This window comes from Strix aluco, chromosome 7 (assembly GCF_031877795.1).
Source record: "Strix aluco isolate bStrAlu1 chromosome 7, bStrAlu1.hap1, whole genome shotgun sequence".
In the NCBI taxonomy this organism is placed as follows: Eukaryota; Metazoa; Chordata; class Aves; order Strigiformes; family Strigidae; genus Strix; species Strix aluco.
The window spans coordinates 7,344,446-7,360,287 of record NC_133937.1 but is presented as its reverse complement, the minus strand read 5'-3'; the positions used below and the strand labels follow the sequence as shown (position 1 = coordinate 7,360,287).

The window sequence follows — 15,842 nt, the reverse complement described above, 5'->3', positions numbered from 1 at the left end:
GTCTCCAGACTTTTCCTCATCTGAAAGTAGCTTTACCCACAAAATTAAGTATGGTACCCTCTCCTAGACTAGTTTTTCCACAAGTCCTGGAATACCTCCTCCAGGACGATGCTAATGCTGGTTTGAAATCCTTATGAAATGCAAATCAGAATGCAAATCAAATAAATAGGACTGCAATTTTCTTCTTCAAATCTACTGTAGGAAGCTCCTTATGTGCTTCATACAGCAGCGCTCCTTGCTCCACAAATGACTACATGCAATACTGGGAAGAAGACAAAGGGCGTATGGGCTAGAAAGATATGGTCAAGATAATCCTTCCTGTCCTTCTGCAAGACAGTCACATGAAACAGCGTGACTAACAGAAGCTTGCCAATCCATATAAATTTTTTCAGACCTTTGCTGCAATTCTGCCTTCTTTCCAGACCAAAAGAGGAATTCACATCTCGTGGAGTGGACTTTCTGCTTAAATATCCAAAGAATACTTGAGGCAGCTGCATTTCCTTCTAGGTGATAATTCTCACCTGCTGGGGACACGCTCAACTCTTAAGAAGTCCTGAGAAGGATAAAGAATGAAATTTTCCCAAATAACAAAGTGATCCAGTGTTTTTCTGAGTATATTTGTTCTTTCTTCCGGTGCAAAATGATAAGAGCAGGTTGGAAACTATAGACCATACCGTCAGGTTAAAACATCACACTGCTCTAACTAGGAAGTAGAAATCTTTGTTCAGAGAAGCATTTTCAGAGAGTTTATTCGGACAAACATAATTTATCATTCAAAGCCATGGCTGAGCAAGTGCAGATCACTTACAATGCTTTGAAATTCCTTTAAGTCATGATCAAACAGGAATTTCAAAGACAGTACCCACAGAAAAACAAGTCAAAATCCAAACACATACAGAACTCTCCTACTCAAGCACCACCCACAAACAAAATACTGCCCAAGATACGGAGAGGCATCCTTGGACGAGGCAAACCTGCACGTTGCCCAAAGACCACACAAAACGCCTTCTGAAAGGCTCAAGTGACCACAAGCTCCTTTTTTGTTTTGGGCAGCCAGGCATGTCTGTGGTGGGAACACCTGCACATTTCCACAGCTCTCTGCCTTCCCAACAAGACCTGAACTACTGACGCAAGGCATCTCCTCAGCATTTTAAAATAATTCTCCAAGTCATTCTTCACCAACTTGAGAGGCTGAAATGAGTTCATTACATTGAGAGATGAAACCCTGGAGCACAAACAACTAAAAAGTGAATTCAAGTAGCTGCTCCTACCTTGCGATCACACAGCCTGCATGCTGCTTATGATAGGGTAGAGATATTCCAGTCAGCTCCATTTTCAGTGGAGAAGAGAACTGACAATATGCATTCCAGGAAAACCAGTCCTGGAAAAATAGTGGCTTTTGGCACTAAAAAGGCTTAAAGCAGAGACCTGAAGACCAAGCCTCAACACACACTGTGTGTCAGGAACCTGCAAACGTTTATTTGGGAAAAGCGCCCTCCTTGGCCACGGTGTCTCTGCATTTGGCTTCAATACACCAAGGAGATCTTTTTAATATCAGCAGGAACTCATTTCAGCTAGTGTTTTACAGAGAAAGACTAAGTAGATTTTGCAGTCCTCGCAAAGGTCAACACCACATTAGTCCTCACCATCTGTGGCTTAATTAACTATAGCTTCCTCTGGCTGCTTAGAGGTTTTCTGATAATTTAGGACACGAATTAAATGAAAACTAGTACACAACCAACTTGAGAGTCCTGTTTACAATGTTTACACAGTATGCACTGCACATGGCAATAAGCATTTTGTTAGTTCTTTAATGGTAGAGGAACCACATTTAAATTCAAACAGTGCAAATGAAAAATTCTGAGATCAAAGTGTCAAAAGCTTGATCCTTCAGTTTTTTTCTTGTTTCCTGAGTATCTTGAAATCAGTTTCTATAAATGAGCCCCCCCACCCTATTTTTTTTACTTTTTGCACCAAATCATTTGTACAACTGCATGGAACTTCGGCTGCATAGAAATTAAATTTTGAAATTGCAGTCTGAAAAACAAGGAACAAGGTAAGTCAACACCTGTCAACCAATTGTCACAACAGTCTTCAGAGAGCAATGGGCAGCAAAAAGTATTGTTTTTAAAATCTAGACTGCTAAGAATGTATACTAGTCCTCTAATGCCATCTTTCAGAAATGATTTTTCTTGCATTAAAGAAAAAATTAAATACATTATCTGCACCCATCCTCAAACACATCCATGCATGTTTTTACCCCTCGTTTGAAAGGTCTGTACAATTCTCTCCTTGTTTTCATTCCTTGATAACTAGCCACCCTTTTCTTTTTTCTTCCTCTCTTATCTTTCACTGTGTCACCTGACATATCTGTTTATATCACTGATCTGTAATCTCTTTCACCGATTATAACTTTTTAACAAACCTTCAATCTTAATATTGTCCTGCCTAACATCTGAGTGAGCAGGGGAAAAAACACACAAAACAGTGACCTAAAATCTGTATAGGCATTATACCAAAGATCTTAGCAAGAACACCACCTATTAATAGGTAGCACTGCTCTGCCATGCTGCAAGACGTTTTTTTCCCAGTGGCAAAAGATGAGAATCTAACTAAAACACAGGAAAACTGGCAGCAACTGACACCCCCCGAAGGTATCACCGGGCAGGTGCTGCTGATGCCACACAGACCGCACCAAAACCCTACAACATAATTATCAAATTTAGCTGAAACTAACAGATCTGTTGCTCCGTCTTTCTAGACACATACACATGCATAAACCGCTGGTCAATGGTATATTCCTCATTCCCTTCTGCTAAGTGAAAGGCCACCCCAGCTGCCACGCCACTGCAGCCAGCGGGCAGGAGGTCAGAGAGGCGCTGAAGGCTGTGGCGCTGTGCTGCTCCGCACAAGACAGCTGAGAAACGCCCTTCCAGAGGGGACCGCTCCAGGGGCAAGACATCCACCCGACCCACCACGTGCCCCTGCAACTAGGACAACCTCCCTCCCACTCCAGGCTTCTCATGAAGGGCAACGCCAGCCAGAAACACCAAGGCTACAGAAGGCTAGAAAGTTTTTTGGGGGAGATCCTAACTTCCCAGTTTACCTTAAACAGCTTTGTCTGAGCTGAGAGAAGAGGCTTAGGCTTACCAGACGATGCTAGTGCTTTCTATGCAAACCCAACCCACACTTGACCTATTTTCTGCTGTTCTGAGCGCACAGTCACAATTTACCTCATTCAAACCCAGCAGCTGCTGGGCTACATCTGAACCAGTTAAGTCAAGCTTGAAGGCACAACCCTGACCCCTAGACCAGAAACACAGTCGAGCTGAGGTCAGCCCTGCTCACACGTGCGCAGAGGCACGCCGTGTGGGGAAAGGCAGGGACAGGCAGCGATGCTCCCGCTGCGTGCAGAGGCCAGGCGAGAGAACAGGGATAACTAATCCTTTCCCAGCAAGGGGCTCTAAATTCATTGTTCCAACAAGGACAAGTGTTTATAGATATTTTGGACCACAAACATTTAAGATTAGTGGTTATTTTCAGCCTGTACAGCAACAATTTTGTTTCTATAAATAGAAAACTAAAGCTACGGGGAAAAAAAGATGAGGACTAAAAATTTAGTAATTTTCCATCTGTCAGTAAACTTAATATCTCTCAGGAAAAGCTATCAACAATTTTTCTTTTGCTCCCCACTCTTCCCTATGCCTAATACTTCTCCCACACACTCCTACTTCCTTCCTCACTTCACCTGTTCAATAATTAAAGAGTTGACACTGATTTTAAATTTTTAATTATCAGGTTTGAGAACCAGGGGAGAAGGACTGCATATGCTTCTCCAAGTCATGATTTCAGGCTTGAAGAAGCATCATTGCACCAACTAGTTCAGTTCTGGAAGAATAACTCAACACCCCAAATACCAGAAAATTTCTATTAAAAACATAAAATACTATCCTATGGAAAAGATATTAAAGTTAGGAACATAAACATATAGGAAAAAATTACTCACAGTCTATTATTCTGCCTGATTTTAACAAACACAAAAATAAACAGAAGTATTTGCCTTCCTGTAAGACTACCAACATCTCAGGTGAAATGGGTACGCTGGAAAACTTGCTTTTTACAAGTCAGCTCTTTATTCCTGTATCTGTAGATGAGAATCTAGTATGGAAAGGCAGAAGGGAAACGAGAGCAGCATACGGAATGAGCATGCAGCAGGGAAGCAAGTAGACACCAATGGATAAGCAAATCCAAACCCGGGCCAGGCAGATATTGTCACAAAACAACCTAAAAACTCTAGTTAACTTCTACAGTAGTTTTGCATTTGAAAATAGAGATTAAAAAAATAGATGACCCTTAAGCTCACGGGTTATGTCACCCTCTGAGCAGCTGGGACAATCTAGGTCAGAAACGCAGAATCTCCTGGAGTGCCAGATATATGTTTTAGTATTTGATCTAAAGAGTTCCCCAAACAAGTGGCTCCTCCACACAAACCTAGCGGGCTGTCAGCTTCCACTTAGAGCGCTGCGGTGACCATCTATACTACTTACGTTCCCCACGTACAAATGAAAGGTCAAGTGAACAGCACTGCTTCACGTTCATCTTCTCCCTCATTTTGATGACACAGCCATACATTTGCCTTTTTTTAGTTTTCCACTGAATCCCGTTTCCTTCCCCTTCCTCACTGCAGGCTCCATACATTTACCATCACCATCTCAGCAATATGCAACTTTGTCTTAATTTTGCTTTTTGTTTTATCTACTCCTAAGAGAAACAGGGAGGGAGTACTGGTCCTAACCCACTCAGCCAGTAACTCCTGACTCATGTGGTGATACTGAAACAAGCCTTTGAGTCACTTACCAAGCAATTCAATGCCACTATGGGAAAAGAAACCTCAAAGTGCAGACACTTCCCTGAAGCAAGCAATTAGCAGAGTGAAGTTGATGCTAACAAGTAGAGCAGCAAAGTGAGCAGATTGGAGAAAAATCTTTTGTGCATTGATATTAAAATTTAACTGAGACCCAGACACCCTGTGAATTGTGAACAGCTTTCAGAAGGTATCTAAGAACTCCCCAAATCATATCAGCTGAAGAACAAGATATATGGATGGTGGTGTCTTTAAGCAAAAAAGAAAGTACATTCTGTTGATCATCAGTTGTCTGGACTAGTGGGCTGCTAGAAAGGCAGTCTAATGTCCCCAGAAATCAAGCCAAGAAATCAGTTCTTCCTCAGAGACGGACCATTTTACAGAAGACACATCTTCCTTGCATCAGGGACAGCAGAAGTTACTTGCAGCAGCTTGACTGGCAAGAGTTGGAAAGCTGTATATTGCCACCACAAATAATGACAGACTGGATAGTTCATCTCTTATCTCATGGTAGTTACCTCCATCAAATCTTTTATCAGTTGCATTACTCAGCAACATGGTATTCTTTGACAAGGCTACCGATAACTGAGAGTTTACTGTATTAAAGAGCAAAGGTCTCTCAATTCGAATCTGCATAAGAAAATTGTAAAACACTACCCAATACATGCAAGACTGGCAGCAGCTCCTAGAATCAACACCACCTCCTAGAAACATGTATCAGAGTGTCTCACTCTTGTGAATGACACTCTGCACTGTAATTCGAACTACCACCAACTTAGATTACCAACAGTCACAGAGCTACCTAGTCTCTTCCGCAAATATCCTCAATCCTACTTACCAAATAGAAGCTCGGGGAACATACAACTTTCCAGCTCCTTTCCCCCCCATAACTCATGAGGATTACAGGCAAAATACAAATCCTTCCCAACGACAGAAATATCTTACCATTTTTTTTTGTCAAGAGGAGAGAATACATCAGATATCTTCAAATTGTTCTTGAAAAACAGCTTCAGTGGAGTTTGATCCACTTAATTACTATTACATTAATGTTTTATTTTCAAGTGGTTTTCTAGGTTTTGTTTGAAAACATGTTTCTTAGAATAGTACTACATAACAGTGTTGGCCAACATGCTGATAATATGAAAGTAGTTCAGAATAAAACATTTCTCTCATGTTTTAAAAGAGTACCACTGTATTTGCACAGAGCTTTTCAAAGGTAATTTCTTATAGGATTTAAGGCAGCACTGCCCAGAAGCAATGCATCTGGGTTGGGAAAACAATTAGCCCGTTTCCTTGCAGAATTTCATTCAGAAGAATGAACTTCTCTGGTCTCAGGGATACAGTGCAGAATCTCTCCAACTGTCTGGCTGGGCATACAACAGCAAGCCCATCACTGTGCAAGCATGGAAATGCTGCCTCTGCTCCAAGACAGTATCAGAAGCAATGTAGCCATCATCGTGTGCTTTTTTTTTCCTCCAAGAGCTCTGTTCTGACCTGCTGGAGCCATTTTAGGAATTTTCCCTATAAATAACAGAGGTCTCACCAGCTGGTATGTATATCATATTTGGATTAACACTACACTCTCTGCAACTCTGGAGAAAGCAGTGGCTGTGCCTTTTATAGAACAGATGAATAATGGTCTTGCAAAGAGGAAAGATTAAATTGCTAATCAGAAAACAGGGACATTTAATTTGTGGCTGCAATAAGCTCCTTGGGGTAAATTTAGGAAAGTCATTCAGTGTTTAAAATTGATACAGTGCTCATCTATTTTACAATATTTTTCCGTTGATAAATCTGCTAGCACACAGAACCAAAAAATGCCTATTAAAAACATAATTCAAGACTGAACTACACTACGGGGGGAGAACAAATCACAAACCAAAACCTATCAAGAACCATCCTTTAGCCACCAAGTCTTATGCATCCTGAAATATGCTTTAACCTGATTTTATTTATTGTACGCCAAAGTAGCTTGGAGTGGTGAGAAGATCACAAAAGGGAAGAAAACATTCAGACTGAGTAAAAAACCCAGTCTCTGTGGCTGAAATACAATTTCTAAACCCTGTGCTTAAAACTCACTACTAAAATAATAAAATACAGAGTAATTTGTGAGATGCACAGAAATTGCTGCTTCAAACCCACTTGCTCAGCAAAAGCATACTAAAATACTGCTCCCAGTAAGGCTGGTAGACACACACAAGAAGAAGGGGATGCAGTGAAAAAACAGGCACAGTTACTTTTAATTCCATTCAAAAGACAGGAAATGTTTGCTAGATTGAAAGGGGGGATCAGTATTTACAAACAATGGTAGTAAGAAAAACTTCAGAACTATATTTAATTATGTAATGTATTGTTAAAAAGAAATTAAGTTTCATCAGGAAATGCACTGTACATTAAGTCCTCTACATCAAAACAAATACTGCACTTTTTATTTTACTATGGTATAGTTATTCCAATGTCTAAGATAATAGTAAGATTCGTACTTGGGTTTAATTAAAAAAAACTTCAAGTTTGTATAAAATACTTGAGTTTCTCCCCAGATGTCTGGCCTGAAAAAGGAATTCCATAGACACACCTGGAACTACTATAGCTCTTCAACCTTTACTAACTGCAGCTTGCTGAAGGCTGTGGAGCAGCTCTCGTGAAGCACTAACCCTAGACTACAAATCATTACTTCCATTAGATGCAATTTCAAAAATACATTTTGTAAGAAAACGTTCAAGAGTAGCACCCCTGAACAAAGCAATGTTGCATCAGAGGAAGGTATGAAAGCACACAAAACCATGAGCACTTCATCAAACGAGCTACTGCGTTTATCACATCAAGCTAAAGCTTAATGCTGCTAAGAACACATTTCAACTAAACTCAGTTTCCCCCCTACCTGAAATGCAGGAAGGCCTACTCTCTTCCCTCCCTGGGTAAGCACTCCCATGAAATGACTGCAGGATTTTACCCTCATTCATGCTTCAGAGTTCCCCAAAGCACTAAGGATTCCCCATCCCAACATCGAGCAGCTATTTGGGGAAACAAGAACATAGTGGCAAAGCACCATCTGGTTATAAAGTGAAACAGACCTCTCAAGGAGCTGACTTTGTGTCTGGATTACGAAAATAGTGTTGGTCAAGAGTATCACGTAAGAAAACTACTTTAAACTTTCATTTTTAATAAATAAAATGTGAAGATTGGAGATTGTAGGGACAGAGAATCAAGGATAAGGCCCCCTTCTCTTACTACTGAGTGGTATTTTCCATGGGCTTTTACTGGTGAAAAAAGTAATCACGTATGATCAAACACAGGAAGTTCCTTACCCAGAAACACTGGAGGGATTTGTAAATCCAGTAATCCCAAGACTGCTTCTGAGAAGTATTAAGATACTTCAGTGAAAGGATTTGATCTTCACCTTCAAAGAAGAAACAAGTTTTGTTCCATCTGTTCTGTTTTGAATTCCTAACTTTTAAATTATTTATTTCAATGCTATCTCCTGGAATAGGATTAATCAAGTCGAACTATTTAACCAACCATGATTTTTGAAAAATTGTAGGAAGATTAAAACAAGTTTCTCTACGACAGTGGAAATAAACCTGTTTTCCTATGGATCTGAGACCTACCTCCACTGTAGCAACCTCAGCTTATCCCAGGGACCTCACAACTCTTTTCCCTTCCTCCTTGTGCACCTTCCCACAGCCTTCAGCAGTTCCACCTGAACTCCCTCCTACTGCCTGGCAGCTACACCACCCGTCTGCTGACTGATGGCCTCCCCTCCATGCTGCTGATTTCCCTAGGGCTTGTCAGATCTGGAAGAACTCCACTCTTGCACCAAATCTTGCTGAGAGACAAAGCGACTAAAGCTCTTATTTCTTAAGAAATCAGGGTAAACAAAGGTACAATTTTATTCCACCTATTTTGAGAATAAAGACAGATGAAGTTCTAAGGGAGGCACAAATACAGGTTTAGGAGAGACGATGTGCATCTCTCTCTGACTCTACAAATGGAGGGTGCCAATCCCTCCTGCCTCTCTTTGCAAGTGCTCCAACTAAATTCCTCTGTCCCACACGTGTAACTGGGAGTGAGGACTGGTATGAGTCATCTGACCCACTTCTAGCTGGACGCAGCCTTCTGCCTCTCCTCACGTTGGAACCGTACCCTTAAACATAGATGTGTCAGTAACAAGCTGTTTAGGCCATCACTCTTTACAATGCTGCCAGAGAAGCCAGCTGGACTGCTTATGGGTGGTCCAGACACCAGAGACATGGGAAAGGAGAGAGAGGTCTCTCAAACAAAATGCTGAGAAGAGTTAAAGATGCAGCAAATTGTGTGCATCCCTGTCACCAGCAGAGGAAACGAAAGCGGGAGGGGAGCACATGATGGCCACTGCCGCCAGCTGGCCGGCACCAGGAGTTCCCGGGCTGCTTCTGTCAACCTCAAAGGGTGGGACCAACCCAAAAGCTCCTGCCTGCCTGCTCAGTGGAGGTACAAGTTTATGGGAAAAGCAATTTTCAGCTGCAGCAGCTATTTCTAACCCTGAAGTTTAAAGTAAGAGAGGTCTGAAAGATGAATGCATGTATGATTATGGCATGCTTAAAATACAGACAGAAAAATATTATTTTATCCCCGTTTCAAGAATTATGTGCACATGTCATTACTACACGATGGGCTCGCTCTTATGAGCAAACAAGTCACGAAACCCAAAAGCATTCAGGCCTGAAATACCCAATGTCTGCCCATAATAAACAGAAAAGGAGAGTATCAGAAGTTGCACAATGCCCTTTTCTCAAGCCTTACTTCATGGCATTTGGAACTTGAATTTCTAATAGATCAAGTAAGATTAGAGCAGTATTAGATCCTGAACCTGAGGTACCTATTTCATTACTGAGGAAGTTTGTTATTACTTCAACAATCTTTAAGGTGTGTTAGACATTTGACCTGTCAGCGCTCAGACATGCAATGCACATTTAGAAAAAGAGCGAAGTACAGACGTCTATCACTGTGCACGTAACACCTCCCACAGGGGATTTCTCAGTGCCCTATCTTTACATCTGCAACCTTCAGCACAGAGGTAGACAGGCAGACCTTACCATTTTGAAACACTTAAGGCAACCAGCCTCCTCTTCAAAAAAAAAAAAAAAAAAAGAAAAAAAAGAAAAGTAAAGGTCATTCTGACAGAGAATGTGAAGATAGATTCCACCGTAGAGAAGAACTGAGATGTGTTCTTGATTCATTCTTAGCAGGGTTGTTTGGGTTTTTTTACCCCCAATATGCAGGACTTTTTGAAGACTGTGTGCACACCCTTCCACTTCCTTCCTTGAAGTGGTGAAATACCCTCTTTGCAGAAGTTTAATGATTGTGAAGGAACTCAATTTGCATTCTTTGCCTTGTCTCAGCTGTGCATGTTTGTTCCAGTACTGCGTCCTCACAAATACTTTGGAAATATATTATCACATATCCTGTGCTCACAAATACTTTGGTAATACATTATCTCACACACACACACACACAAAATGTGTGTGTATATAATCTATCATGTACCCTGCTCTGCCTGACCCAGACACACAGATGAAACCCACTGACTGCTTGGGCAAAGCAGAGTCTTTCTGCATCTTTCCATATGCGTATTTTATTATGGAAAAAACATGACATAAACCACTTTTTGATTCTTCTTTATTTGCTTGTCCAAAGTATAATGCAGTTGACTCCAGCTGCTTTGGCCAGTAACAGCAGAACCACACACTTCAGCCCAACAGTGGCCGTGACGGGTACTGCCAAACACCACCCAGACAAAAACACCACACTGATGAGGTCACACATACCATATGCTGAGCTTTAATGCTTCACATCCCCATCTATAGTCTTTCAAGTAAACTACAATGCTTAAACACATTAAGGCAGTATCAGTGTTGCTGCTGCTCAACTTACTATGTGTATCATAATGAATAGACGCATAGTTGTCACAGAATAGTACAAGTAACTTATTATTACAGAAAACCATTTCAGTTCTAATTATTTGATTTAGGTCACATTTGTATTTGTGTAGGCTTACTGTAGTTTTGCTTAAAATATTTTAGTAACAAATGTACCTGAAAGTCTATTCACTTTCAATCTACAGCAAGAACCACTATAAAACCCACTACATTTGTCCATTTTTACTTAATCACAAAATATACAGGATATATTGTGAATGCAAAGTAGAAAAATTTTAAGGACTTGACTTGCACATCGCATTTCAAGATTATATTTCCTGCAGATACTAGTTTGACATAGAAAAGTCATGTTGTAAATTTTATGCCTATCCCTTCCTGCAAAGGAACAAAATTTTAATTTCATTGCTAAGCAAAGTACCATGGCAAACGTTTGTATCTGCTTTCTCCTCAAGATCCCCTTGTCACCACCATAAAAAGAACTACATGACTAAATGGTCTGACCATCCCAGATTAATGAATGAGTCACTCTCAATCACACACAAGTTTCACGTACAGAATAATACCGTTTGTATCCCCTATGAAGCAACAGAGAGAAAAGCCACCGGAAACAAGTGGTAGGTTGGTGTTTAAGGCACCACACATACAGAATCCAAGGAATTTTTGCGGAGAAAGGCAGGATTCAAAGCAGTACACACGTAAGGAAAAATAAAAAGAAATCACATCACACATTTAGCTGTAAAGAACAAATTCACTGACAAATGTAATACTCACTATAGAAAACCTTGCAAAGATATGAGAAAACGGAAAAAGGGTACTATAGTGCAGCTGCATACCCTACTTTTAATAATGATATTCCTCTAGCTCTTACAAAGGTTGTTGAATCTCCTTAACAATTGAAACATGTTTATTTATGCAAAAAAGCAGACATGGCATGGGAATCCATGGTTCACAATTCCCCAGTGAGTCCTGCCAAAGTCTCTTTACTCTTGTTCTGGAAGAACCACTTCTGGTAAGGACAGTAATTTAGTTCTTTGCCTACTCAAAAACTTTGTTTTTCCTGCCAAGACTAAAAAGATGCCAAGTGTGCTGTTTTCTTTGCCTTGAGCAGTTGTCACCTTTAAACTCGACAGACCACCTTATTCATGAAGCCCTTTAGCCCACTAGTTATGTTAAACAGCACTGTGTTTTTTGATCAGAACTGATCTGGGCAGAATTCATACCAAATGCTCGTCTGCTGCCCATTACTAGTATTACGAGTATACTCAACGATGGGAAAAATTACTCAGTAGTTAAGAATTGTATCTGAAGTGAAATGGGCTCTTCCCACACAGATTCAAACTTTGTTTGTTTTGGCAGAAAGGTACTGGAATTTTCGGCACTAACAGCAAAATGCAATAAAAAAGTGTTTAGATCACCATGGTCTCTAAGGACCTCATATTGAAAATGTGCAGCCATGAGAGCTTAAAACTAAAAACTGAACACATTTAGAAAGACTCAAAGTTAAGTCATCTTTGCAAAGAATGGTTCCTCAGTTCTGTCTTCTGCTCAGAAGCAGGTTAACAGTATTCCAGACAAAACAAGGGAGCAAAAAGGCCATTTTTTCTTTTTAAAAAAGCAGATTTTCACAGGAAGTTTACCAAAGATTTATCTAGGACCTCTTTTCATGGCAAAGAAAAGGAAGGCCTTCCAGAAAAAAGGTATAACTACCTTGAGTGACTGGAGGCTAGGAATGTGATTTCCAACATGAACAAAATTAACAAGCAAAACAAACGAGTAAAGACAATCCTCCCACTTCAGGTATCTTTCAAGAGAAAATACTCTCATAATGATCAAGTTATTACTTCTGTCTAACACACTGCTGGTACATGATTCAGTTAGCGTATTTTAAAAAACAGTTTCTGTTCTCTTAAAAGACATTATCATTCAGTAAAGCTCTTATCTGTACAATTAACTTGTAAAACTTGGCAATGAGACATTGCTAGCCCTGCAAAGAGACATGCCTATGAAATTATTTTCTAAAACTTCTTATAATCGATTCAAATAAAGAGATCTTTGTGCTATTCATCAGTGAGCTCAACATTATTTTATGTTTCTACATTCCATATCCGAGCAATATCCAGTTAAAACGCAAATTCTGGATGCCTTAGTACTTAAAAGGAACCTCCGTCAGCAACCTTCTTGTAATGTTAAAATAAGCAGACCATTTAGGTATCTCTTGTCACCAAACTACTTATGATTGATACAGATCAGTAGCCGCCATCTCAGGCTTTAATAGGTAGCTGTTGGCTCCATGAGAGGTGGAAACAACGTGACCTCTCACACAGAGCTGCCCTCTATGTGTCAAAATGGAGGCCAAGAGTTAGGGAGACCAAGCATATATCTGGAACTATTTTTCACAAGCTACTGCTTTGTACCAGTTTTTGGTCAGCACCTCTTTTAAAACTGAAGCTGCTAATGCTGTTAATTACAGTATTATCTACCAAGGTGTCATTCAAAATGACATTTTCAAAAGTGATGACCTTCAATTTGTATGCACCTTCCCAAATTAAGGTGCTTCTGTGTCTAATACCGTATCAGCAAATACTCCTTGAAATGAAGGACCTAAAATGCATATAGCATTGCTATGTTACTGCCAGCCAGGCCTGGGAATAGGATTGTTTTAGAAAAGGCAGTCCTTCTCGTATATTCAATCTGTTTTGCTCAGCTCATCTTGTAAGAAATGATCCACTGCCAAAAGGAGATTGATTACTGTTACCGGAATGAACGCTATCAGAGACATGATCTTGATAGATTTCAGGCAAAGGACAGACGCTAGCACAAGCATTTGCTTTGTAAAATGAATCTGGAAGATTGCGGCTGGACTCTGAGGGCGAATTTACACTTCACAGCTCAGCTGATTTAAGAGGTCGCTGCTGCCAAAGGAGGATATCCCACTCTGCGTTGCGTCATCCTGACCCCCTCCCTAGAGGATGCCACAGCACTGGCTGCACCCTGGGCTAATCCGGCTCAGCTCACTAACATCACAGGCTTCCCCCCCACCCCCTTCCCGTTTTTTGAAAATCAAGGTTGTGCTGGTTTAGAAGGCTGAAGGCACTAGCGCAGGGTCTGGTAGTGGGAACTGTCCTTTGCAGCAGAGCCAAGCTGTTCGAGCAGCTCGAGTCATAACACGCAACCTCACCCTGACGGGAAGCGTTGAACTCGTTTAGCTTCCCCACCACAGCCACACACAAGCACCAGCCCTTCCATAAACTGAACCTCCCTCCCCCTTCCCCAGGATTCTCTCTTGGTTGCTTCTCTTTCTCTAGCTCTATATTTGGTATTGGGAAAAAAAACATCTTGGTGAAGCAGGAGGGAAGAAGGGGTGTCAGGACAAAATTACATAGCATTTATTCAGGGCCATCTGTTATTCCAAGTCTCAAAGTACTATTTCTGTATCACCGCAGTGTACCATCCCAGCCATAAGAAAGAATTTATGGCTATTCTAATTGCAATCAGTTCAGCACAAATTGAAGTATCAAATGTTTTTCTATTTGTCACAGAAGAGATTTTTTAGACCTTCTGAAGGGGGAGGGGGGCATCATTGCTTCTCTTGTTCTTTAAATACACACACATTAATATATTAATGTGTTTCTAATTAATGAAGGCAGCATTAAAATCAAGGATACTAGAAATTTTAGCAGGCTTACAGATAACAGCAAGAGAAAGTGTTTCTTCTTTTACAAACATTAACATTTTCTGCTATTCATTATCAAAAAAACATTAAGTTGGGTATCACTGTAGTAGTGCAAAGACCTAGAAATGAAAGCCCAGCTTCAGAAGGATGGATACTATCTTTTATCTGCTCTACAATTAATGGTACCGATTAACCTTTAAAAGGGTCAGGTATTTTACTTAAAGACTCTTCAATAATATTAGTTGCATAGTACTCCTTGACATGATCAGATTCACTAGATTCAGGTACAGTATTCAACATAATCTTTCACAAAATGAGCAACAATAACTGCCAGTAATCAATAAGAAATTTTTCCTGTGACAGAGAACTTGACTGTAAAATGCACTCAAAAATAATCAACACATAGATTTTAACCAAGCTGAACAGACAGTACTTACACATTAAGCAAATTTCTTACCTGATAGGGCTGAAAGGCACTATCTTCAGTTATAAAATCCAGCTGTTTGTCCACAAGGAATTCTACTGCAGTAATTGAATTGTATACACTTTTTCCAACCAAGGGCTTGAATGTCTATTGGAAAAAAAAAAAGAAAAAGAAAAGAAAATGAACCAATTAAAAAAGCTCAGCACATCAAACCCCCAGGACTATATAAACACTGATGCAATTCTTCCATCTAAACAAGTTAAAACAGAATAACAATTACTAATTATACAAGAAACGAGGATTTTGTGTTTTGTCGTTTTTCCTTTGTGCCGCTGGTGGAAAACCAGCTCGAAAAGGGAACTACACCATACATTTTTCCCTTCCCTCATTGTGCTTGAGCAAGAGGGTTTACCACAGAAGCTCAAAGTACAGGAGCACGATTATGTCTTCAACATACAGCTTAGCACGCAGATCCTCTCCTCCTGCCTGCAGGACTAGCTAGCGCAGTGGTAATTGCACTAAGGACGCTGAAGTGGAAACAGACTGCAGACGTGAAAACGCTCCCCCCCTTCCTGTTCTGAAATCGTTCACCTTGCCTCGAGTCAAGCATCTCATTTCCCTGCCCGTCTCTGCAACCGTTCCGACTCTGCTGCCGCCACCCCCGCAGCCGCTCCTCCCTGCAGCAACCGGCTGCTCCGGCGCAACGGCCTCGGAGGCGACAGCGCCCGGTCCCGGGGCTCTGGCAGCGGGGCCGGGAGGTTTCCTGCCTCCTCCCACGAAGCCGATGGCCCCTCTCCGCTTCCCCAGCACGTGGGAGGAAGCAGGAAACCTCCCGGCCCCGCTGCAAGAGCCAGGCACGGAGAAAGGGAATAACGGGCTCCTCCATACAGGCTTTGCCCAAAACGCCCTGCCTCGTCCAGGCACGGCGGGAGGCAGGGGGCGAGCAGGGAGGGAGCCGTGACT

At 41.1% G+C, this 15,842-nt stretch overlaps 1 protein-coding gene across 10 annotated transcripts in view; it reads right to left on the bottom strand.

The window, feature by feature from the left end:
- Nucleotides 1–15,842, bottom strand: part of JMJD1C (jumonji domain containing 1C) — a 165,306-nt gene that overhangs the window by 42,745 nt on the left and 106,719 nt on the right. For 9 of the 10 annotated variants that reach the window (XR_012623932.1, XM_074830329.1, XM_074830324.1 and 6 more), the window contains one exon: nt 14,913–15,026. Coding sequence is in view for 5 of the 10 variants with exons in the window: in XM_074830329.1 (XP_074686430.1) it covers nt 14,913–15,026 (114 nt within the window). In the remaining 5 variants the exon portion in view is untranslated. Of the gene's footprint in view, nt 1–394; nt 416–14,912; nt 15,027–15,842 lie in introns of those variants that run through there. The other variant, XM_074830334.1, reaches the window with a different exon arrangement.